The following is a 23686-nucleotide window of genomic DNA, read 5'->3' as shown; positions in this document are numbered from 1 at the left end:
GACTATATGATTAAATGGACACGTGACACAGGTTGTAGGATTGAGATTGAGGAGTGGCAAAATGCTTGGGAAAAGTCAAATAAATTCATGGTGTCACAAGACTTAAAGGAGAACTTCATGAAAATTATGAACAGATGGTATTACACACCATGGAAATTTTAAAAAGATATACAAATTAGAAAAAGGTGTAGGTTGGAGAGGTAAAAAGGAAAAAGGGACAATTTTCCATATATGGTGGTGATGTGAAGAAATTCAAAAATTTTGGAAAGAGGTTCATGAGACAATTCAATGGATTTTTGGGATTCAATTTCCTTTAAAGCCCTGAATTATATTTGCTCAATATGACCTCAATCTTGAATTCATCAGATGAGAATAAATACTGAAGAATAATTTTGTACCTGGTCACTGCTGCCAGAATATTGATAGCTAAATTTTGGAAGTCAGACACATGACCAACTTGCGATAATTGGATGCAAAAAGCGAATGAGCATAGAGAATTAGATAAGAGATCTTGTGGTATACAAAATCAAAATACACAAAAAAGGAAAGAGGAATGGAGTACAGTATTAATGTTTTGGGAAAAGACTTGGGATATAAATAAAGATATTTTGGATATCTTTGGAAGAAGGAAGAGCCCTCCCTCCAATCCATCTGCCTTGGTCCAGGCCTCAGAGGGAGAGAAGAACCACTGGACCTCATCCCCTCTCCCTCCATCATTCCCTTCTCCTTTTGTTTCGTGTCTTTTAGATTGTAAGCCTGAGGGCAGGGAACTGTCTGATTAAAAATAATATTGTAAGCCGCCCTGAGAGCCATTAGGGCTGAAGGGCGGGATATAAATACCTAAATAAATAAATAAAATAAATAAATATTTGAAAAGTTGATTACAGTTAAAGCTAGGACATTTTGTATTATGATCTTGTTTGCATTATTATCTTTTATACCATTATAGGTCTGTAGATGGGGGAAAAAGTAACCTCCGATAAAGCTTGTTTTATTAAATAGGAACAGATGATTAAGGAATAATGCATGTATTAGGCAATTAAGCAACTATTGAATATAGTTTAAGATACAAAATTATTAGAACATTGTTAAATATTTTAGAGTGTATGTTGTATCTTTTTCTTTCTTCTTGTGGCATGATACATAATGTAAAGAAAGGTTGAAGCTAAAAGAAATAAGTACAGTACTCTTTCAAGATTCTAAGAACGGAAGAAAGACGTATCAAGGATTAATTAACACAAGAGAATACTTGTACTTTTTTATTATATATGAAAATAAAGATTATATTAAAAAAAAGAATATCTTGCATATAGTAAGTGACACCAGTGCCGATTAAATCCATTCCAGGTCCATGGTATAATGTGGAAAAGTGAAAAATGTGTGTGTGTGTGTGTGTGAATACTTCTTCAAGGCACTTTAGCTTCTCTTGGCAGCCTATTTGATGTAGGATTGTGTCCTTTTTTGTCTCTCTGTAATGTCTTAGTATCAGAACCATTTTGGTTCTGCCTTGAGTGTAGGACTACACCTCCATTATGTGGTGATATGTGATATAGGGGCAGCCAAATAGAAAGTAGATGGGTTAGGATTAGGGTGGAGCAAAGAGAAGATAATTTCTTGAGACATAACTGGGGTATGCATGCATGCTAGACTACAAGGGGAAGGAACAGTAGCACTTCCCTTTCCATGATGAAGTTCCTCTTTTCATTTAGTTTCAGCCATTGCAAGCCTCTCCAAATGAAGATACTGTACATCAGAAGAGCCAACCTTTCCTGGGCCTCAAGATATTTCATCCTCTGCCATTTGGCCTTCCTGAATGAATGGTGACAGCAGTGAGCTTTCTGGAGAGTTAGAAGTTCTTTGTTTCAGGGTTGCATTTATTATCAGCAGCAGCACGCCAAAAACTCAGCAGACCCAAACTGCAGTTTAAAAATCAGTTTTGGAAAGGCTCTTTCAGAATTCAGATGGCAACAGAAGTCACATATGCTGAAATAAACTTCATGAAAACGCCTCCACCTGTTGATCCAAAAGGTGAGGACTGGTATTTGGTGGGGTAGATGGTTATGTCTATAGGGAAAGGAAGAATGGAAAACTTTGGTCAGGAGTAGGAAACAAGATTATTAGATTATCTTTGTTAATTTGTTCTGCTTTAAAACAAATCAAGTACTGTATATGGAAATCCTAGCCTTCTTGTTTTCTGATATGCTGTATGAATGAATAGGTGCAAAGCAGACAGAAATCCATTGTGTAGACCCTCTTGCTATGAAAATTTAATAGTGATGAAAGTTCCCCTGTTAAATGACTAGCTTTAATGTAATTCTTAGATTTTGAGGCTTCAACACGGAAAAAATTGGCAATCCTCTAAACTGTGATTTTGATTGTTTTTAAAAAGCGGTTAGGGAAAAGGCACTAGCAGTGTTAAAAATTACACTGCTTCCAGACATTGTAACATGCACAGTGCATCTAGGACTGATTTTCAGATGACATTTATCCAGTCCTATTGTGAGGAAAGGACTTCATCTCTGGGGACAGAATTCTCTGATACAGTGTAATATATTTTCATATGTCAAAGGCAACTGATCACAAAAACAATATTGAAAAAGAGAGTGCAGATCTTTCTGCCATTTACATGTCATTCGTTTCTTTGAAGTCACTGAGAAATGTTAAAGCTTAAGAAATAAACTGCAGAGCTCCAGGACCTGGGGTGTCTCAATTTACCAGTCTCTGATACTTTACTGTTTCTTTGCGCAGTTATATATAAATGTATATCTCTGAAATTTACCAAGTCAGTTTTTTTATGACCATGGCTCAGAAGATACCTGAGCAGGGCTTACTCAGGAGAGAAAACCTTTGCAGATTGTCAGAACCTGACCTCAAATTTCCAGGTTTAAATGGTGAGGATCTAGACCAGAGACAGGCAATATGCATCTCAGAATCCCCCCTTTTTGCTACCTCAACCATCAACATACCCCAAATCCCACAAGATGCCATTTTTTTTCCTAGCAAAAAAGGGTGATTTGCCTTTGATAGATGCTTGCAGAGATAACTCACTTTTCAAATAACCCACCTCTGCACTATTTACCTCTGGTTTGGTTTGGGGCATTTTTGCAATCTATGTGGGCCCCAGAGCCATCAGCTTTGCCCACTCCTGCTCTAGTATGAGACAGCTGGCTTTTGGGCCAAGGCAAAGGAGCCTTTTCTTTTTAGAACATCTGTTTCAAATAGGTTGATGAAGGGGCTCAACAGACAGCCCCGAAGGGATAGCCTGCAACCTCCCCTTTTCGCACTGGATCGGGGCCATGGCAACTTAATGCCATGGCCTCGATCCAGCCTTTTGAGGGCACAAAAAGGAGCTGCAAAAAGTAGCTCCTTTTTGTGCCCTTGAAAGGGGGCCATAGCCATGTTGCCACAACCATACGATGCTCCTTTGGTGCTGCATCGTATAGCTGCAGCATCAGAGGAGCACCATGATGCTGTGCGCCCATGTGGCACTCTGAGGGCAGAGTCAGAGCATGCGTCATTTGGACATGATGCCCCGATTCCACCCCCATGCCAGCCTTAGTGGCCAGCGTGTACACGGCCGAAGATACCATTTGATTGTCCAGCATCAAGAGGAACACAATGAGTCCCAAGCTCATCACAAGAAAGGCTTCAGTGCATCACTTTTAATATAACTTGGGAGTGGCAGCCATCAGAAACATGGAGAAGGCCAGATTACTGGAAATATGCATTCTTATGTGGGGTTTTACAGTCTGAAGCCACACTATAACAGGATTAGAGACATTCACTCAAATAAAAGTTATAATTTAAAATATAAACATTCACATATACCTTGTGATTTAACACCAGAGTATGCACATTTGTATTCTTCAGATATCTGGCTGCTAAAGAAAGTAACTTGGGGTTTGTTTGTTTTTAGTTCTTTGCCAAAGCACAAGAGAAGTACAATGAAGGGATCAGATAGAGATTTGTGTTACTGCCTGCAGACAGTTAATAATACTCATAACAAAGCTGCCAGTGATTGTTTTTCTGTTTCCAAAAATGATTCATAGTCATAAGGAGTTTATGCATTTTTCTCCATCTGACTCTGATATGTAGTTACCAATTTGCATTGGCTCTCAGGCAAGTGCATTACCCTTTTACCAAACCATGCCTGTGGCCCTCCAGATGTTATAGCCCTAGACATCCTGGCCAGTGATGAAATATCACTGAAGTCCACCAACCTTTGGACAGCTAAAGGTTCACCATCCCCAGCATTAGTTTACTACCACTAACTCATCACTGTCCCTGAGATTCAAGTAGTTGGCTTTTGCCTATTTTAGGGCAGTGTTTCAGGGCAGACAGGCTGAGCTTATGCCATGAGAAATGTCAGTAATTCCTGTCTACCTGCAAGCATGTCAACAAGCTAGTATTGTAACTGGAAGATACTTAAAAAGCAGAGCTGGCATGAGGTTTTTGTAACCATATCTTAACATTGTGCTGAAGTCAGCCTATACATTTGCCAACAGTTAGACTCCATCTAAATCCTACTGTCCTGGTGGTGCAGTGGTTAAATGCTGATACTGCAGCCACAACACTGTAAGATCGATCCTAGAGGAGGGCTCCAAGTTCCACTCAACCTTCCATCCTTTTGTAGGTCAGTAAATTGAGTACCCAGCTTGTTGGGGACAATTGGCTTACACACTGTAAACTGCTTAGGGGATGCGAGTTGACTGATAAGTGGTATAGAAATGTACTTGCCATTGAGTAGACCCATTGAGGCAACATAATTTAAGTCAGCACTTATGTAAATTCCATCAATTCAATAGGTGCACTCAATTTTATATTAAAATTGGATTTAACCATTTATTAGTTTTCTGCTTTATCTCTCCCTTCATGTTAGACATGGAATGTCTGCCCCTCTGAGTTTTTGAAAAGGATGTTCTCTGAGTGCGCTGATGGAAGCTGGCTTGCCGCCAATATTCACAGGCTTAAAATGTCACAATATGCTTTCAAATTAATTTTAGGAGGAGGAGGTAGAGGGAGTATGATGGGAGCATGGAATCAGAATCCACCAGCTAAGAAGTGGTTTGCACATTTAGCTTCCAGTTCACAGTGTTAGCTTCCAGATCACACAGCCAAGTCTCCTTGTGTTTCACTATGCAAAGATATACTTGCATGCCAGTGATTGATAGGGAATAATCACTGTACCATTCCTTAAGGCATCTGGATTATGAATGCAACAGGTTATATAGTTTGTAAAATGTGAACCTTTAATCATGGTGTCTGTGTCTCTTAACTTTGTAGCATCTTCAAAGCCCAGAACGCCTCTGAATGTATTCCAGAGAATCCCCTCCTGGTTTCCGTGGGTGATGTCAGGATTTTTGCTCCTACTGTCCATTGCACTTCTTATTGTCATCCTTGGTGAGTACAAAGGAGTGGAAATAGTCTGACAAGCAGACAACTAGATAAAACCCAAAGAAAGGAGCCACATGAATTTTTAAAAATAATATAAAAGCGTAAGCACTAAAGCTGATAAAGTAATAGTTATTCCCTCTCTCCAAGGACAGAATGTTGGATATCCTTGGCCACCAGCATGGCTCTTCTTTATATTCCCTGTCCATACTGGGGGTAGGATATGTGTGAGAACCACCTCCACCTGTCCCAAGCACACTTGTCCATATTATAGAATTATGTATCCAACACGAAGGTCTGAAAGGAATGTACAAGAGTGTTCAGATTAACATACTTAACAAAGCTCCTGAAATCAATTGGCCTCTTCATGACTTCTCACCATGGAGGGTTTAACTATATGTCAGCTGAATGTGACTTCAAGCCTGTGACCCTTTGTATTATCAAATTGTTGTGGATGCCTGAGTTGTGCATAGAAAGGTTTGAAACAAACATGGAAAGGGCTAATATAATGCTAGCAAAGGCAAGAGGCTGCACTGCAGTATTTACGTCAGCATGGCATTTCAGTAGATGATAATCAAATTGTTTGCTTTCCTATGAGAATCTCAGAGTCCACATGTCCTTACCTTTTGGCCTGCGTGAAATGTGGTGGAATGATTTTGCTACAGCTGCTTAATATTTTGTTCCCAAAGAAGGGAGGAGAAGCTTGTTTCTACACAGTAAAGATTCCTTTATTTAAACCTTTGCTGTATAAAAACCTGTTCAGTGCCAGAGTAGTGTAGTGGTTTGAGAACTGAACTATGACTGTGGATACCAGGGTTTGACTTCCTGGCATAAACGCTTTATGGGAAGTTGTAGTTAGTCTAGTTTTCGTATATTCCAATAGTTTCTTTCCTGATGTTCTAAGAATGTGGGGCAGATTGTGTAGGGAGAGGCAATTCCTTAGGTAACTTGGGCCCAAGCCATGTAAGGCTTTAAAGGTAATAACCAACACTTTGTATTGCGCCCAGAAGCTGATTGGCAGCCAATGAAGAGATCTTAATATTGGAGTAATATGATCAGATCTTGATGTTCCTGTGATCAATCTGGCTGCAGAGTTTTGGATCAACTGAAGCTTCCGAACTTGGTACAAAGGTAGCCCCATGTAGAGCTAAGCACCTTACTTCATGTTGGATGAATGTCTATAAAGTGTTACTTGCACATACTTTGCAAGAATAATATCAGTTAGAAGATTCTTGTTGACTCTTTAGAAATAAGGCCATCTGTCGCGGCAAGGAGACGCAGAGACGAGAGTGGGGTTCACAAGCCTCCTCACCAGCTTCCTCACAAGCCTCCTTCCCAGCCAGGTTTTGGCTGGGCCTTTTATTGTCATTTTGCTTACATTAGTCCGTTATTTGTCTTACAATCATTTGCTAGGTTACGTGCCCTTTTTGCAGTGGAAGCAGGATGTGAAGACCAGCTAAGTCAGCATGGACTTATCTATCTGATTATGGATAAAGCATTGTCATCTCGAGAGGGGGTCACCCTTCCGTGGTTTGCCAGCGGAACTGTAACATCTCAATCTTGATGAGCATTGCTATCCAGAGAGAGGGTCGCGACCCCACGGTTTTGCCCATGAGGTTGCCACAGCCATCATCCACTGGAGGATTTGTCTTCTCCTCATCTCTTCTGTACACAGCTGCCCTAATTCTTTTTTAAAAATTCTAGAACATGGCCACATAGCCCGAAAAACCCACAAAAAACTATCTTTTTTAAAAAGTTTGTGGAATATATTGGACAATAGAACTATGATTGACCATAAACATTTATTTGAAATCCAATTCAGCCCGGTTTAGAAAACAGCCCAAATTCAGCTTGATACCTTCCCAGTTCTATTCAGTTCCATATCTAAATGGCAATTTGAAAATCGAGGTCTTTTTGCTTCCCACTGATTATCACTGATGATCATCCAAAAGCTATAATTTTTATGTTTGTCAGAAACTGATGACATTTGCAGACATACCAAAGGGATTATGACAGCTAAATTTCAGGCATATAGTTGCAGTTGAGGAGGCAGCTGTGCTAAGTGGCTGGAATTTGGTTTTCTTATACAGAAAACTGTGAATAACTTTTTAATTCCATGTTAATTTCTTTTAAAAAATATTGCACATCGTAATATACACATACTGACACAAACCTGCTATTATAGAACACATTACAAAAACATAAACAAAACAAACCATGTAAAACGTATAAATCATTGTATTCTTCCTTCACTGCATATTGATTTCCTACCACTAACTGTTTCCTTGCCACTGATTCTTACATCTAATTTTTTAACTTTCCCCCTCTCCTTTCTCAAATCCTTTCTTCTTCTTCCTCCTTCTATTTCATCTCTCTCATACTTTTCTTACCTTTCCTTTAAACATCCCTCTTTTCCCTCCCTTCTTCTATATCCTCCCTCTTTCCTTCTACAAACGCACTTTACATTCCAGTTAATGCTTCCTCTCTTGAGTACTAATGTTTCTAACTTTCTACATCTTCATTCTTTATTTCATCTATCTCTTCAAATATCTTTCCCTTTTGCCATTTACCCACTTCTTCATACCTACTTCATACATTCCCTATGCCAGTGATGGCGAACATTTTAGGGACCGAATGCCCAAACTCAAAGGTATTCTGGCACTGGGTGTTACCAAAGGCCAGGAGCAAAACTTCTGGGGAGCGAGACTTCTGTCTTCTGGGGGTGAGACTTCCCGGAAGACAGTTAAAGGCCTCTTCTCCTGCCCTCCCATCTTCCCACATGTCCTCCAAAATAGTTTTGCTTGCCAGAGAGCGCACACATGCCATAGGTTCGCCACCATGGCACTATACATTCTGCGTATCTTCTTCAAACACTTGAATTTCCTACTCTATGTATTTTCTTTTGCATTCCTGTATACCATATATGGATTTGTCAGCATGAGCTGCATTTTTCCTGTGACCCAATAAGTTAGGCTTTCATTTCTCTTTTTCCTTGCTTCTCAGAAATGCCTGCTGGGTTTGTTCAATAATGCGATACGGCTCTTAGTTAAGGCCAATAGAAAAGATGCAGCTCTTCTAAAGTATAGTGGGATCTTTATTGTAGAGTAAGAATGTAATCTTTCAACTTGCTGGCCAGGAATCTTTAATTTGTAAGGTTCCCAAGAAGAATTTGTTCCTATTTTCAGCTGACAAAAAAACAACTGAATAAATAGTGAGGAAGATCTTCAATTTTATTTTAACCACAGTATCAGAAACAGAATTAATATGGGATTTGGGCAAATCTGCCCTCTACTATTGCTGATGGCATTAGTTGAAATCTGGCTAATGCAGATACCCTCCTTAAACAATATTGGTCAGTTTTAAACAAATAATCCTCTGGGCCACGAGGGAGTTGTAATAAACTGTACCATAGAACAGTAAATAAAAAACTTAGAGGAAGCAAATTTTTCCAGTCTGCCTACTGTTCTTCCTCTGTAATTTGGACACAAAGCAGGAAACATCCACATTTGGTATCCTGGGATATTTAGATTATATATTTCCTCATCCGTAGTCCATGGTACTTGCAAACATATGATTTAAAATGCCACAAAGGTTTCATTAAAAGCTTTGTCTCCTCCATGATGTTTCCAACAGGCAACATTCCAAGATACTATTGTGAGACTATTTTGCTCATTAATGAGAGTAGATAGTCAGCACTCCCACTGATGACCCATACAAGGGAAACTCTGATAGGAACATATTTCTCATTAGTAACCTCTTGCATAAATATACTAGCATTGCAAGAACCTTTACCAATTGCATCACTATGAGATAGGTAATTTCTATTTGATTGGACATTTAGACACAGTCTTCTTGTAGGATTGTATGTACAATATTTTAATTCTGAGAGCCACAGTCTAATTTTATGATAGGGTGGATATGATTTATAATGCATGCCTTCTTCATGAAAATTGTAGCAATTCTTCATATCTTCTTAGGAGGGCTACATTTTATTGGTGAAATTAATTGTAGTACTTTCAGTTCAGCTTTTTATTTTTGTCCTGCTATTCTTAGGAATTAAAGGTTTGGGGAATTGTAGAACCATCCTGAACTAATAGTTCATGATTCAATGCGAGCAGTATAGTATTCCTCGCCTTTCTGCTAGTTCTAGCATTATTAAAATCAAGTTCGACTATTCCTTTATGTCCATTTTAGACAAAGATGTTATGAAACTCAATCTCTTGCCACTGCTGTGGTATCTGTGTTGTTTCTTGCAGATTTTGGAGTAAGATTTGTTTACTGAAGAGGGAGCTGTGCTCATCTTCCACCTGCCAGTAATATATTGTCAGAATAGTGAGCTCCTCATTGTTTTTAGAGTGGCAGAGTGTACAGGAGAAATAGGAGATGCCAATTTAATAGGATGATTTGTAGGGTTGTTTATGTTGGAAGCATAAACAACCCTACAATTGTGTTTTTGTCGGTTTTTCAAGCTGTGTGACCATGTTCTAGAACAGTTTCTTCCTGATCTTTTGCCAGCATCTGTGGCTGGCATCTTCAGAGAATACTGGAATGGAAAAGAGCAAACCCTACAATTGTTAAGTCACAGAACTTGAAATGATCCGAAGGCTTACAATAGGAATTGCATCGTGTTAAGTAGCTCCAGGTGACAAGCCTTAGTTAATATGTTCTATATAACTACACTAAGATCCAACACATGTGTGGGTTGTTGATGGTTGGAGAAAGGTTGGTGCGTTGGCTGAAGAGTATTGGTGTTTGTTTGAATAGAGAAGAAGTAAGTTAATGAGAGTCAAGAGGAGTGTAAATAATAATAATAATAATAATAATAATAATAATAATAATAATAATAATTTTTATTTATATCCCATCTCTCCCTATGGATCGAGGCGAGTTACGGAAAACAAAAATAACAATAAAATACATTATACATTTAAAAGTCAGGGCAATTCCCAATCCACAACCTCCCTCCCTACCCTAAAAACATAACAAAATAAAAACAACAATATAAAATACTAATTAAAATTAATTAAAATTAGAATGCTCTTTCGTGGGGTTGACAGGAGCTATCAATAATCAGTGGAAGGGAGAGCGGTTATCTGGAAGGGACTGCCAGAAGAGATCTGTATTAACAGCCTTTTTAAGGCTTCAAAAGTGGAAATCTGATGGATCTCCTCTGGCAGATCATTCCATAATTTAGGAGCTGCAGATGAGAAGGCCCTCAGCCAACCTGGTCACCCTTGGCTGCAATAGGTTTTTCCCAGAGGTCCTGAGTGTGCAGGGTGGATTGTATGGAGGAAGGCGCTCCTGCAAATAAGCTGGACTCAATCTATGAAGGGCTTTAAAGGTCATCACCAACACCTTGTACTGCACCCGGAAACTGATAGACAGCCAATGAAGAGATTTTAAGCTTAGTGTTATGTGGTTGGCTCTGGATGTATCGATGACCAGTCTGGCAGCTATATTTTGTACCAATTGAAGTTTCTGAACTAGGCAGAAGTTGAGTTGAATATATAAGATATATAAATATCTTGTATATATTGCAACTGCTGGAAGTAAAGAGCCTCCAAGCACTTGGAAGAAATCAACTGTTTCTGTGAGTTATTCAAGTGTGGTCAGTCCATTGCCAAATACTGAAAACTGAGCTGGTGCTTCTGCACTCTGCTACTGCTAGCTACTGTTGAGGATAATTACCTTAGTGCTGAAAGTTGGCATCTCTGGTGTGCCTAGAGTTTCATTTCTGTTACAGCATCTCAAGCAGGATAGAAGAGAGTCAACAGTTTACCAATAATCTGAAGCCTTGCCTTGAAGTGGTGTGTTCTGTAGGGGAGCCAATATAATCAGAATTACAAATCTCAGAATATTCATCTAAAGTAATCAGAGTGGACTCATTAGTTGGTATAGGGAACAAATTTTGTAACTGTTGCTCATCCACTAGACAATAGGTTTTTTTTTCTTCACCAAATTGTTTGCAGAGTAATGAGTTAAGGCAGGTAAATTGATTTTCCTGTAGAATTTCAGCGGAGTAATCCAAAGCCTTGTCTGAAGGTGAGTCATTTGTAAATAGCTCAGCATTATCATTATTAACATTTGGATAACAACTGAGTCTTCTCACTAGGAGGAGCAGCAATTAGTAGGGCACAATGAATTATTCACAGATTCTAGATCATGTTGACTGGAGCCCACATATAGTTTGGTTAGGTTTATTCATCTTTTCAAAAATCTTCTCCGTCAATGTGCTAGTCATAAAGCAGTAATCTCTCAGAAGAGAGTAGGTGTATTTATTGTTCTCTGAAATGTTCCTGAAAAAGTAGTGAACTCCATTAATTCCATCAGTAGCACTTGCTTCTGTAGTCACAGCTGAAGTAACAGACACAGACATTACATGTAGGTACTTGACCCTAGTGAGTTCTGTACACAAAGTTGTGTGTTTCATCTTCTTGAATGATAGGTTTATCAGGGCAGGTTTCGGGTTGCTTGTTTAACTGTTGGTCATTACTCTGCTCTTCAGAGTTACTCTCCACGTTGTTGTTATTAGATGCCTTTGAGTTGACCTCAACTCATGGTTACTCTGTGGATGAGACATCTCCAAGACCCCTTATCCTCCACCACTCTGCTCAGGTCCTGCAGATTAAGGCCCATGACTTCCGTAATTGAGTCCATCCATCTGGTGCATGGTGTTGTTTTCTTTCTACTGCCTTCAATGCCTTTCCTTCTAACTTACTTTTTGGTAGGTTTGCTGGGCTACCCACCTCAGCAAGATTTTGCCCCTGTGGATGGCAAGTAGTTGAAACTCTATCACACATTTTGTTCTCATCTACCTTTTATAATCAGTGCCACAATGAGCTGACTGTCCCCTTGAGCCGTAAGCCAGGCTATTCTGAAATGCTTTATATCAAAATGCTGTTGCAAGACAAATGCATGAACACTACCTTGTCCATTGCAAACTTTTTGTCTTTAGCTGTTACAATTAGAGAGACCAAATTATCAAAAAGGGGTCAGACTAATGGCAACATACCTTAAATCTGTAATTATACACCTAAAATAATTCTCCAGTGTTGCAACTCAATCTGATAATTTAATTTTTTGTAAACTTCCTGTATTTTTATGTAACCTTTCTATTTTATATGGTTTTAAATTATATGTAATCCTTCTATTTTATTTGGTTTTAAGTTATAATATGTCTTGATGGGTCTATTGACTGTAAATAAAGATTGATTGATTGACAGAGCATGCCTAGAAACCTCTAGAGCTATTAAGTGTTTTGGCAGTAGTCCTGCCCCTCTTTGAGCAACCTACCAGCTCACTTATTGCCTAAGTCCTCAGTTCCTTTTTGTCTGCCACAGCATCAGCGCCCGAGGAACACTTCATAGTTCAATTTTCCTGTAAGACTTTACGTTCTGTGCTTGACAGGATCTGTCTTGCATTTTAGTGTTTATTTCTTCATTCTTCTTCATTCTTCATTTGTATTTTAAGAGAAACACCATGATTTCTGGTAAAATACTGGAGTTAAATGGCTGCCTGCTTGTCTTACCTTTTTTGCTTGGCATCGGCTGATTGTGATACTGAGGTTAGGTTAACAGCTCTATTGTATGAGCAGAACCTAACTGAGGCTTCGTGGGCAGTAGGAAAATGATCTAATCTGATGGGCGATCTGATTCTTGTTCCTTACCCTACTTTGATCCTCTTTGTTGAACTTGTTGGATCGATTGGCCCTCAGGCAGTCTTGTGTGGCACCTATTCCTATACGGACTAAGAAATGTTGGGTAATAACTGGACCAGCATTGCTACTGACCACAGACTGTTGTGACACTCCTGTTGGAGGAAATTATTAAGGGCCCATCATCGATACCATTTCTTTACTCTGTACAGAAGGAATCAGGTGAACTTGGCTCCTCAGTATCGAGGGCTTACCATTGATACCTTCTCTTACTCCATACGGACAAATCCGAGGATGTGGTTGCTCCCTCCATACAAAGGCCCAGTATCATCTCTCACTCCATATGGATGAAATCAAGGATGTGGTTGCTCCCTCCATTAGCCCAGTTCAGAGTGTGGATGTTAGGATCTGCTTGAGCTACCTGATGTTCTTCACCTGTATCAGCCTGCCTGTCATCAACAAAGACCATTTCCATGGCCCACCACAAGGAGGCCTAGGTTGATAGGGAGAGAGGCTTTTCGCTAATGGTCTTGAATCTTTCATTAGGTGCTTTCTTTACAGGCCTTCAGGAATACTGTGAAGTATCTGTTGTGGTCATCTGTCGGCGATGCTTTGATCTGGATTTCCTGCATGGCAGGGGGTTGGACTGGATGGCCCTTGTGGTCTCTTCCAACTCTATGATTCTATGGTGACTTTCTTTTGAATTGCATTCTTGGCGTGATGCTTTTAGTTACAGAACTGATGTTTGTGGACTATACTTTTTATTTATTTTATTGCTTGCATTTGATGTTTTTGATTTATTGTATGCATTGTTGTATTGTTTGCTTTTTAAATGTAAATTAGCTTGGGAGAGTTCTACCATTAAAGGTGATCTAAAACAGAGTGATATGTTTTTCTTACTCCACAGGGTAAGCCCCAAATCATAAGGGGAAAAAAATTACATTGAACTTCTTAATTGCATGAGCCAGTAGGGAAACAGATGACTTGGAAAGATTGTGGATACTCCCTCACTGGAGGTATTTAACTATATGCAGGGAGGTTGGATGGCTATCTTTCAGTGGAACTATAATGGTGGAATTCTTGCATCAGCACAGGTTCAGATCAGATTATTCTGGAGGTCCCTTCCATCTGTAGGAGAAGCCTTAACTATGTTGCTGACTAATCTAATTCTAATTTTGGAAACTGGATTTATGTAAACTAACTCCAGAATATGAGCAGAGTTAATACCCAATAGTTGCATGTTGCAGTTACAGGCAATAATGGTGGTGATGAGAGGAATCTCATAATTTTTTGGGATGAATTACTACAGAAACAAAGTGATGAAAAAATATGCTGGTCAAGACTATGAAAAATATATATATAAACCAAGGTACTGTAGGAAATACAGGGCTGGCTAACAAATCCAAGTGATCTAATTTAGGATTAGAAAAAAGAGAGCTTGACATCAGGGGTGTCACTAGGGAGGTGTGGGAGATGCAGACCTCATCGGGTAACACTCGGGTGTGTGACACCACTGCTTCCCAAACATTTAACTTTAAGTACATGAAACTATTTACATGTAAATACATTTAGGCTGTGTGTATGATATTGTATATAGCAATAGCAATATCAAGTACATTTCTATACCGCTCATCAGTGCACTTAATCTCTCCCTAAGCGCTTTACAATGTGTAAGCTAATTGCCCCCAACAAACTGGGTCCTCATTTTAGTGACCTTAAAAGGATGCAAGCCTGAATCAAGCCTGAGCCCCAATGTTTTGTGAGTGAGTGGCTGCAGTACAGGCACTTAACCACTGTGCCAATTTAATTTAATTAAATTTAAAGGTATAATTTTAATTTTGCTTATTTTTTATGTCACAGCTATTACCATTACATTCAATGATATATGGGAATTACAATTTATAAATAACATTAGTACAAAAACATTACTAAATATTCTGTATGTTGTGATGTGATAGCAGATTAATCAGGACGTGACACATGAGTTATTACAACAGGTAATAACAGTCTTAGTGATGCCACTGCTTGACAGTGCCAGGGAAAGAAGGTTGTTACCTTTTTAAACTCTGTGGTATGGTAAGATGTTGTGTAGCTGCTCTTTTTCTCTAGTATCACCCAAGGAATGGCTGAAGAAGACCCCCCACAAGAACCTGCCCTCAAATTCCACAGAATGGCACTGCCTGCTGAAAAGCCATGGAGGGTCAGGTTAGTAATGGCAGTCTGGGTGGAAATACAGAAGGCCACGCTTGTATCTGGTTTAATCTTAAAACTTTAAAATAAGTGAAGTGAATGAACTCAAAAACCATTCTTATTCAATAGATCACAGTGTGAAGAGACTAGAGCAAATCTAAAAAGAACAGCAAAATGCCACTCCTTTTAGCACTGGCAGAAAGGCACCTTTGCCAAGGCGTCAGCAGCTTTTCTGTGCTCCTTTGGCACAGCGTGTCTAAACGCTGTGCCAAAGGAGCAATGTGACAATTTATTCATTGAAACACTACATTCTTCAGGCAAGCAAAGATACCAGTATGTGTGTGTGTGTGTGTTTGTGTGTGTGTGTATGGGCATAACCTGATGGCCAATACAAAAATCAAATGCAGTATGTAACTGGAAGCAGAAGATGTAGCCGGTCCAGTCTCTTTACAAAAACAAGACAGAGAGCAAATTGTGGCACAAACTATGAACGGCTAATATCAAAGATTAGAATAAAGGTAAAGAACACTAAATCAATTATTGTGTTAAAAATCAACCTGAAGAACTTCACTGTACAATTTAAAAATTTAGTTTATATCACTGTAACATACACTACATGTACATACTTGAAGAGTGTTTGGAAACTGATACAAAGCCAGGGTATTAACTGTGGCTGGTTACATGGTTTGTACAACTTCTCTATTCCAATGGCTCCACTGGCTGCCAGTCTGTTTGAACAAGTATGTTCAAACAAAAATCCACTAAACAGTGATACCTTTATCGGCCAACTGAAATGCACAATATACTTGTTGCAAGCTTTCAAAGCTCTACTGGATTAACCATCCATTATGAAGCCTTGCCCTCCCTCCAGTCCATCTGCCTTGGTCCAGGCCTCGGAGGTTGAGAGGAACTGCTGGACCTCTTACCCTTTCCCGTCACCACTCCCTTCTCCTTCTGTATCATGTCTTTTTTAGATTGTAAGCCTGAGGGCAGGGAACCGTCTAACTAAAAAGATTGCATGTACAGCGCTGTGTAAATTTACAGCGCTTCATAAATAAAGGTTAATAATAATAATAATAATACTGGCTTCTTCATCAGGCAAGATGTTACAAACCAAACAGGAGAAAAATTAGAGATGTTAGTAAGATGCCTGCATTCTTTTGTTTCCGTGCTTAGTTAAGATGGCATGGGAAGGGCATCTTTTGCAGGTTGGCACCTCCTCTTTCTGGCCATGTGGGAGATTTTCAAGGTCCAGGAAATTTACAGTCCATTTGCATCTCAACAAGGACAGCTTTCTTGCAATCCAATCTGTCTCCATTCCTGTAAGGCTAGAGGCCTCTTTCTAGGCAGAGGACAATGGATTTCTCAAGAAGCCTCCATGTTTTTGCATCAGGAATATTTAGTAGGTGTAGAGGTAAAACATGCCAATCCCGTCCCAATTTAAGAAGAAGAAAAAATGGTTTTACCTTGGTTGAAGGTCTCAGTCCACTGGCTCTCTTCAGGGTTCCTCTGTTGCAGCTACAATGTGGTATCTCATAATCCAGAAAACATGGAGGGGTAGCTGTGTTGGCCATTTAGCAAATTCAAATTTCCTAAATTTGGTGGATTTTTGTTTGGATTTGCTAAATGGCCAACCCTAACCCTAACCCTGCATGTTTTATTCATAGGTATGCTTGTTGATACACAAGGTAGGGCCTTCTCAGTAGTTGTCCCTAGGGCGCATTCCCACTATCAAAAGATTCAAATCGCTGAGCTAATTCAATGGCTCTCGTTCCCATTTGAAACCGGTTCCTGTCGTGATGTGATCAAATCTGTTATGATGAAGTGAGGCAAAGGCAAAAGAACCGCTTTTTTCAGATGCTAGTTTAAAATATGTTCTTTGGGGGGGGGGGAAGTGATTCCAAAGAGCGTTCAACAAGTGGGAACAACAGATTGGAACTGCAGCCTTCTGGACAGGAGGGACTAATGACAGAGGGTTGTTTATCATCCCTCCCCATTTTTTTTGGACATGTCATTCCTCCACGCCCCACCACCACCCCGGTGCTGTCTTGTCATTTATTGGTGTGACTTTCGGTTCCTTAAAAAAAATCGATGAAGCGACAGAATGGTTTAGCAACTACTTGCTGGTCAATGACCGAATAAACTTTTACATTACATTACTACTTGCAAAGGTGTTAAATCACTCTATTGCTTAATCGATGAATTGTATTTAGAAAAAAAGAGAAAGTAATGAAAAGATGCCCTGTCCTCCTTCCTACAAGCCTTCCTGGATGCCGGTGCCCTCCCTTTCCAAGGCTCCCTCCTCCTCCTCCTCCTCCTCCTCTTCCTCAGTCGGGCCCCAAGCCCCCACCTTTTCCTCCACCCTGCCAGAGCCTTCATCCCCCTCTTCCTTCTTCCCTGGGTCACTGACCCTTCCTCCTCCTCCTACCCCCTTCTTCCTCTTCCTCCCCCTCACACCGCTCTGATCCTCTGACCCTTCAGCGTCTGCATTTCTCTTGAGCATCACACTCTCTCAGTCTCCCCCCCCCCCCAATTTCCAAACCGGGCAGCTGCTTATGTCACGGATGATTGATGGGGGGTTCTGAGACAGCACTACCAGTGGGGACAACAATCGGGGCAAATTAAATCGCTTAGACAGGGGTAAAGTAAAGATCCCCTTTCATAGTGGGGACTGGTTCTTTTTTTAGAATCGCTTTCAAACACAGAGCAGAAGCGAATCATGAAGGATTGATCCCGCCAGTGGGAATGACCCCCTAGACTTTGGAACCTCCAGGAAAATTATTATGGTTCCCTGCTCACCATCCTTCTTCTAGGAGGTGAAGACTTTTTATTCAAACAGGCTTTTAGAACTAAAAGTTTTTAAGGAAAGGGCTTTTAAGGGGATGCTGTATTGTTTTAAACTGCTTTTTAAAAATCATTTTATGGAAGGCAAACAGTATGTGTTTTACATGGTTTTAATATGGTTAAAAGCTTAATTCTATTTAAATGTTGACTTTTAATATTGACATTTTGTATATTTTAATTATAGTGTAAACATTTCAATTTGTAGCAGTGGTGGTGGTGGTGGTGGTGGAGATAAAAGCTTGGTTTTGACTGGGCAAGATCCATGAGCTGTCCTGTTCATGATAGAAATGAAAACCAATAAAATTGTCTTGTTTTCTTATGTTTTGATTTGATACCGATCAAAACAGAATTTATTACTACGTATATATGTCATATGATTAATAAAACAGAAGGACACAGGCCTGGAAAGAAAGAAATTATGTTAGTTGCTAGATGCAAGAAAATCTTCTGTTTTTCCTCTTTTCTTCTCTTACAGAACAAGAGCTGTCATGTTGTAAGGAAGGCTGGCAGCAATTTCAATCCAGATGCTACAGTTTCTCTAAGGATACAGCTACATGGAATAACAGCAGGATGAAGTGTGTGGATATGGACTCCAACTTAGTGGTGATAAATTCAGAAACAGAACAGGTGATTTACAACAGGTTTATTTTCCCAGGAAATTGAAACAAACACCCCTTCTCTGATTTTCCAGATTTACATATCCTGAAGAGCATCTGTTATGTCCACCTGTACACTTATTTTATGCATGATGCCAAATGTGGTGGTGGTGGTGTAGGGGTGTTCTGTTGTGGTCTCTCTTTGGAAGATGGAGAGTGTGTCCAGCACTGACACAAAAGGTCCACAAATATGTCAGCTCTACAGGCACCTTCCCCTTTTAGAATGCTCTGTGATTTTAATTATCTGAAAGTTGATTCAAATTTTCATCTAGGAGTTTCTGAGGAACCAGACAGTGAAAAGGCTTCAGATGAAACAGGAAAGACCTCAAACAGAAAATTTTTGTATTGGACTCAGTGATCAAGAGGAGAAAGGTAGATGGCAATGGGTGGACCAGACTCCTATTGACCCTGCAGCAACGTGAGTAATAATATTAGTAGCAGTTGTAATATTTAGCATGCATATTGAGCTTTTTGAGACCTTAAATCCAGTCGCTAGCTGTAATGAAAGTGGAACCACTGAAGCAATGAAACGTACACAAGTGTGGGCTAAAAAGGTTCACATTGATTTAGTGTGCTTATTGTAGGAGTTGTAACTGTTCTATTGCAATTGACCATCATTCTGTGGCTTGCAGCAGGAGGGAGCTGGAGATGTTATCCTTCAGCATTCCTCTTGCCATACATCAGAACCCATTGGTTAGAGTGGCTGCTTGGCTTCTGAGGTGGCTTTTAAGGAGTCAAACTGGGAGATCATAAGTACGATGTGTGGTTACATCTCCAAGATATATCTCCCATGTATCTCAGCCTATATATTTTACATATGCAGAGTGGTTGTGTAAACAAAATAGCAATGACTACAAAGTAAACAGTGAGCCACCAGGGTGCAGTGGTTAGAGCATGAGACTATGACTCTGGAGACCTGGGCTTGAATGCTAGCTCAGCTGTAGAAACTTATGCAAGTCATTCTCTCTCAGCCTCAGAGGATGGCAATGGCAAATTCCCCCTGAACAACTTGCAAAGAAAACCCCATGATAAGTTCACCTTAAGGACATCCTAAGTTGGAAATGAGTTGAAGGCACACAACAACAAGCAAAGTAAATGCATATTACAAAAGACATCCCACTATAATGTTTTGTTATTTAAAGGCTAATAAAGACTAAAGTCCAGTGATTTCTCTGCAAACTCGTGGAGAAATTATATCCAGGGGTTGTTAAGCTGGGCATACTGCAAAGTACAACATCCAGAATCTATAAGACAGCATTATTGGGCCAACTAAAATGCACAAAATATGTGTTGTAAGCTTTCAAAGCTCCACCAGCTTCTTTTTCAGAGAAAGGTGTTAAAATTATACAGAAGAAAGGAAATTACAGTTGGCCCTCCATTTTCGTGGGGGGTCCATAGGCTTGAATGGGTCACCATCTCATGCATGCGGGTCATTGAAAATCATGGAGGTCACCCCTCCGCAGATATTTAAGGCTGTGGATCTCAGATCTGCAGGTTAGGAGAAGCGACTGTACAGTGATGTTAGCCATTTTGTTAAGAGGCAAAAGTGTTGTAAAGTTCAAGAAATAAAATTTAAATTCCATTACCAACCCAAAGAGCAACTTCCTTTGAGATCTAGATTGTCTCCATCATTTGCGATGCCCCACATGGTGAATTGATCCTACAGGACCAAAGGAAGAAACTGCCAAAGAAAATGAAAGAGGGCTGTAACAGTAGGGAAGCACCCTGGAGAACAGTCACCATCAGGAGCAGACCATATAGGAGGGGTTCAGAACTGCTCCAACTAAGCAATCATTTCCAAAATATTTGTAAAGGTAGCAGCAGTGAAAAATTGGAAACCAGCAACGAGGGGTACTACATGCGAAGGAAGGAGTCAATGCAACCAGCATCCACAATAAGAAGAAAAGAAAAGAAAGTGCGGATGGCAGGAGACTCACTGCTCAGCCATTTTGAGTAAACTACCAGTCTGACAAGATGTTGAGAAGTGTGCTATCTTTTTGGGTCATATATCTAGGATATGAGGCTAGCAACTTCCCAAAATTCATCAAGAACACAGTTCAGTACCTCATTCTCCTTATTCATGTGGGCATCGCTGCCAAGAACCCTTTAGAGCAGCTCACTTTGGACTATAACACTTTGGACAGGAAGGTGAAGGCATTTGAGTGTCAGGTCACCTTGGACTATGGAGCTTTAGATAGATAGGACCATGCAGTGCTATAATTCACAATGGTAGAAGAAAGAAGAGTACAGTTGCCCCTCCTTTTCCATGGAGGATCCGTGCCAGACCCCCTTACGAAAACAGTTTCACTTATATTCAAGCCCATGCTCAAGCACATGGGAGCATGCAGGCATGCGCCATGGGCACGCACCCCATTCATTCCTCCTCCTTTCACCCCCTGCACATAAGTGAAGGACGCGAGACCGAAGACCGTAAAAATGGAGGGAGGACTGTATAGTCAAACACAAACCTTAGATTTCAGGAAAGCTGATTTTATCAAATTCAGGAAATAAATTCAGGACACCCAGCAAAGATGGTTAAAAAAGAAAGAGTTGCAAAAAGCATAATGATAAGCAATCCTATGAAAGAATTAAAATGGGAAATATCTGAAAAAGCCAATATGGCTCAACAGCAAACTCAAGGAAGAAATGAAAAAACAAAACAAAACAGTTATGTATAAAGATTAGAATGAAGGACAAATAACGAAGGAAGAGTACAGCTGTGTATCCCAGGCTTTCAGGCATAGTATAAGTAAAGCCAAATCTCAGAATGAGTTGAAAGTGACAGAGAGCAACAAAATGTATTTTTTTCAGATACATTTGAAGCAAAAGAATGGCCAAGGAAATGGTGGAGCCACTGCTCAGTAAGGATGGTAAAATGCTAACAGATCAGAACAAAAAGGCACAATTGTTCAACAACTATTTTGTACCAGTTTTTTCACCCAAAAGAGAACGGCGTGCTTCCATGCATCAGTAGGAAACCAGATTTTAAAACAATATTGATAAGGGGAAAGTCATGTACCACCTAATGAAAATGAGTTCAAATGTGCAGAACTAAATGAACCTCATGCTACCAGAGATATTATTAGGGTTGGTATTACCTCAGTATGATAAGTCATGCTATTATCCCCAGGCAGGAAGCCACTTCATAGCTCTAGTGAGTGGGAGCTGCTGATGTCACTGGGGGATGTGGTCGTGCAGACTGCACTGTATGACACCCGTTGGTGTAATACACCGTGTGTGTGTGTGTGTGTGTGTGTGTGTGTGTGTGTGTAGGAGACTGCCTTCCAGGTTCTGCATGGCCATAGCCATATGAGACTCAGATGGCCAGGGGAGCTGCTGAGAGGGCCGAGCACACTCCTTCCCTCACTGCTGTAGTGCATTCTATGCGCTGCATCAGCAAGGTGGGGAAAGTGCCCTTTTAGATTGCCTCCAGAAGCCCTGGCCCCTGCATTGGGTGACACCCCAGCCGGGGATGCCACTGATGCTGAAGAGTCTTGGTTGCCTCCCTCTACCTAGGGACAGAAGGGTTTCCAGTCTGGGGCCCCAGAATGTAGGGGAAAGATGCAGAAGAGGATGCTACTATCATTTTAGCAGCTCCACCCAGACTGATGCCCCCAACAGCTAGGATGAGAGGGAAAGAGGTAGTGGAAGGAGAAGGGGCAGCAGACAAGGAGAGGTGCTCACCATCCATCTTTCCTCTCTTGATCACCTTGCAGCCTGGCGCACATCCCAACCAACCCCCTCTGCCATCCACCCATTGAAGCTATTGATGGGAGTTGGATGCTGCTGCTGCCCAGCTTCCTCTTCTGGGTCTTGCTGTCATGGCCAGCCAGGCCAAGGATTTGGAGGACTCAGATGAACCAGGTCCTAGCTATGTGAGTCTTCAGCAGAGGCAGTAGAACCAGACTCTAGTTCTGTGACTCTAGTTCCAGCAGAGCCTGTGATTCAGCATCCCAGCCTCTCCCCAGCAGAGATTCCAGGAGGAGCAGGATGAAGTCGTACCTACCTTCAGCCAGAAAAAAACAGAAGGGGTATGCCTCCGTCAATCCAGGAGGTTATATGAGAAACATCTAGCAATCATGAAACAGCTGTGATTAATAACTGGGCTATAAACAGCTGCAAGACACCGAGCTTCTTTGTCAGACCTTATATGCATTCCCTGGGGAAAGCATCTTGCTCTGACTCCCTTGGATTTTGTTGCCTGAAACTTTGCCTCCTGAATTATGGACTGACATAGAACCCTTGACATTGGACCGGACTTTTGATCTGCTCTCTAGAATCCTGTACCCTTGGCTTGTCCCTGACTCTGCTCTATTGGTCATTGGATTGGTACTGTGATACTGGACTTGGTTTCTTGCTGCTGCAAAGCCTTGTATTTGTTTGTTTATAAAGTTGGCCTCAGCCTTTATCAGCAGTTCCATTGGCTGCTTTCCTGGACACTTGCAAGGCTGCTGGCCTTGCCATGAAATGGAGGTACTGCTGTTGCTGGCATCAGTGGTAGCCATGGACTCCTCTCCTTCCCCATAAGAAAGAATCTATGGAGGAAGCTAAGTGCCCAAATCCTGTGCAGAAACTGGATTTAAATTCCAGGAATATCCTGCAAAAGTGGAATCATTTTCAGGCATACTGGGGGCATTGAGCATTGATCCGATATTAACCCGCACAGAAAGTGGACAAAATCAGCTGCTTTTTACTTTCAGGATTTTCCTGAAAGTAAAAAGTGGCCAATTTTGTCCACTTTCTGTGTGGGTTAATATTGGATTAATGCTCAATGCATCTGAAAACAATCCTTGCTTTTGTGGATTTTAATCCTGTTTCTGCACTGGATTTGGCTGATTCCCTCCTGTGTGATAAACTCCCCTGGCTGCCACTTCCACCATTTTCTCCCTTTTTCATCCAGCCAGCAGCCCTACCAGACTTGGAAGGGGTGGCTGGGTGATAGTAGTACCAC

The 23686-nt window shown here is 40.6% G+C and overlaps 1 protein-coding gene across 1 annotated transcript; it reads left to right on the top strand.

The window, feature by feature from the left end:
• The first annotated feature begins 1715 nt into the window (after nt 1-1715).
• Nucleotides 1716-22947, top strand: LOC121931365 (C-type lectin domain family 4 member E-like). Its single transcript, XM_042469052.1, has 6 exons — nt 1716-2028; nt 5284-5400; nt 15155-15250; nt 18555-18706; nt 19008-19153; nt 22452-22947. The coding sequence occupies exons 1-6, from the start codon at nt 1962-1964 to the stop codon at nt 22612-22614; spliced, it is 741 nt and encodes a 246-aa protein (XP_042324986.1). The 5' UTR covers nt 1716-1961; the 3' UTR covers nt 22615-22947.
• Nucleotides 22948-23686: the final 739 nt, after the last annotated feature.

This window comes from Sceloporus undulatus, chromosome 5, assembly GCF_019175285.1.
Source record: "Sceloporus undulatus isolate JIND9_A2432 ecotype Alabama chromosome 5, SceUnd_v1.1, whole genome shotgun sequence".
NCBI lineage: Eukaryota > Metazoa > Chordata > Lepidosauria > Squamata > Phrynosomatidae > Sceloporus > Sceloporus undulatus.
This window is presented reverse-complemented; position numbering and strand designations above follow the sequence as displayed.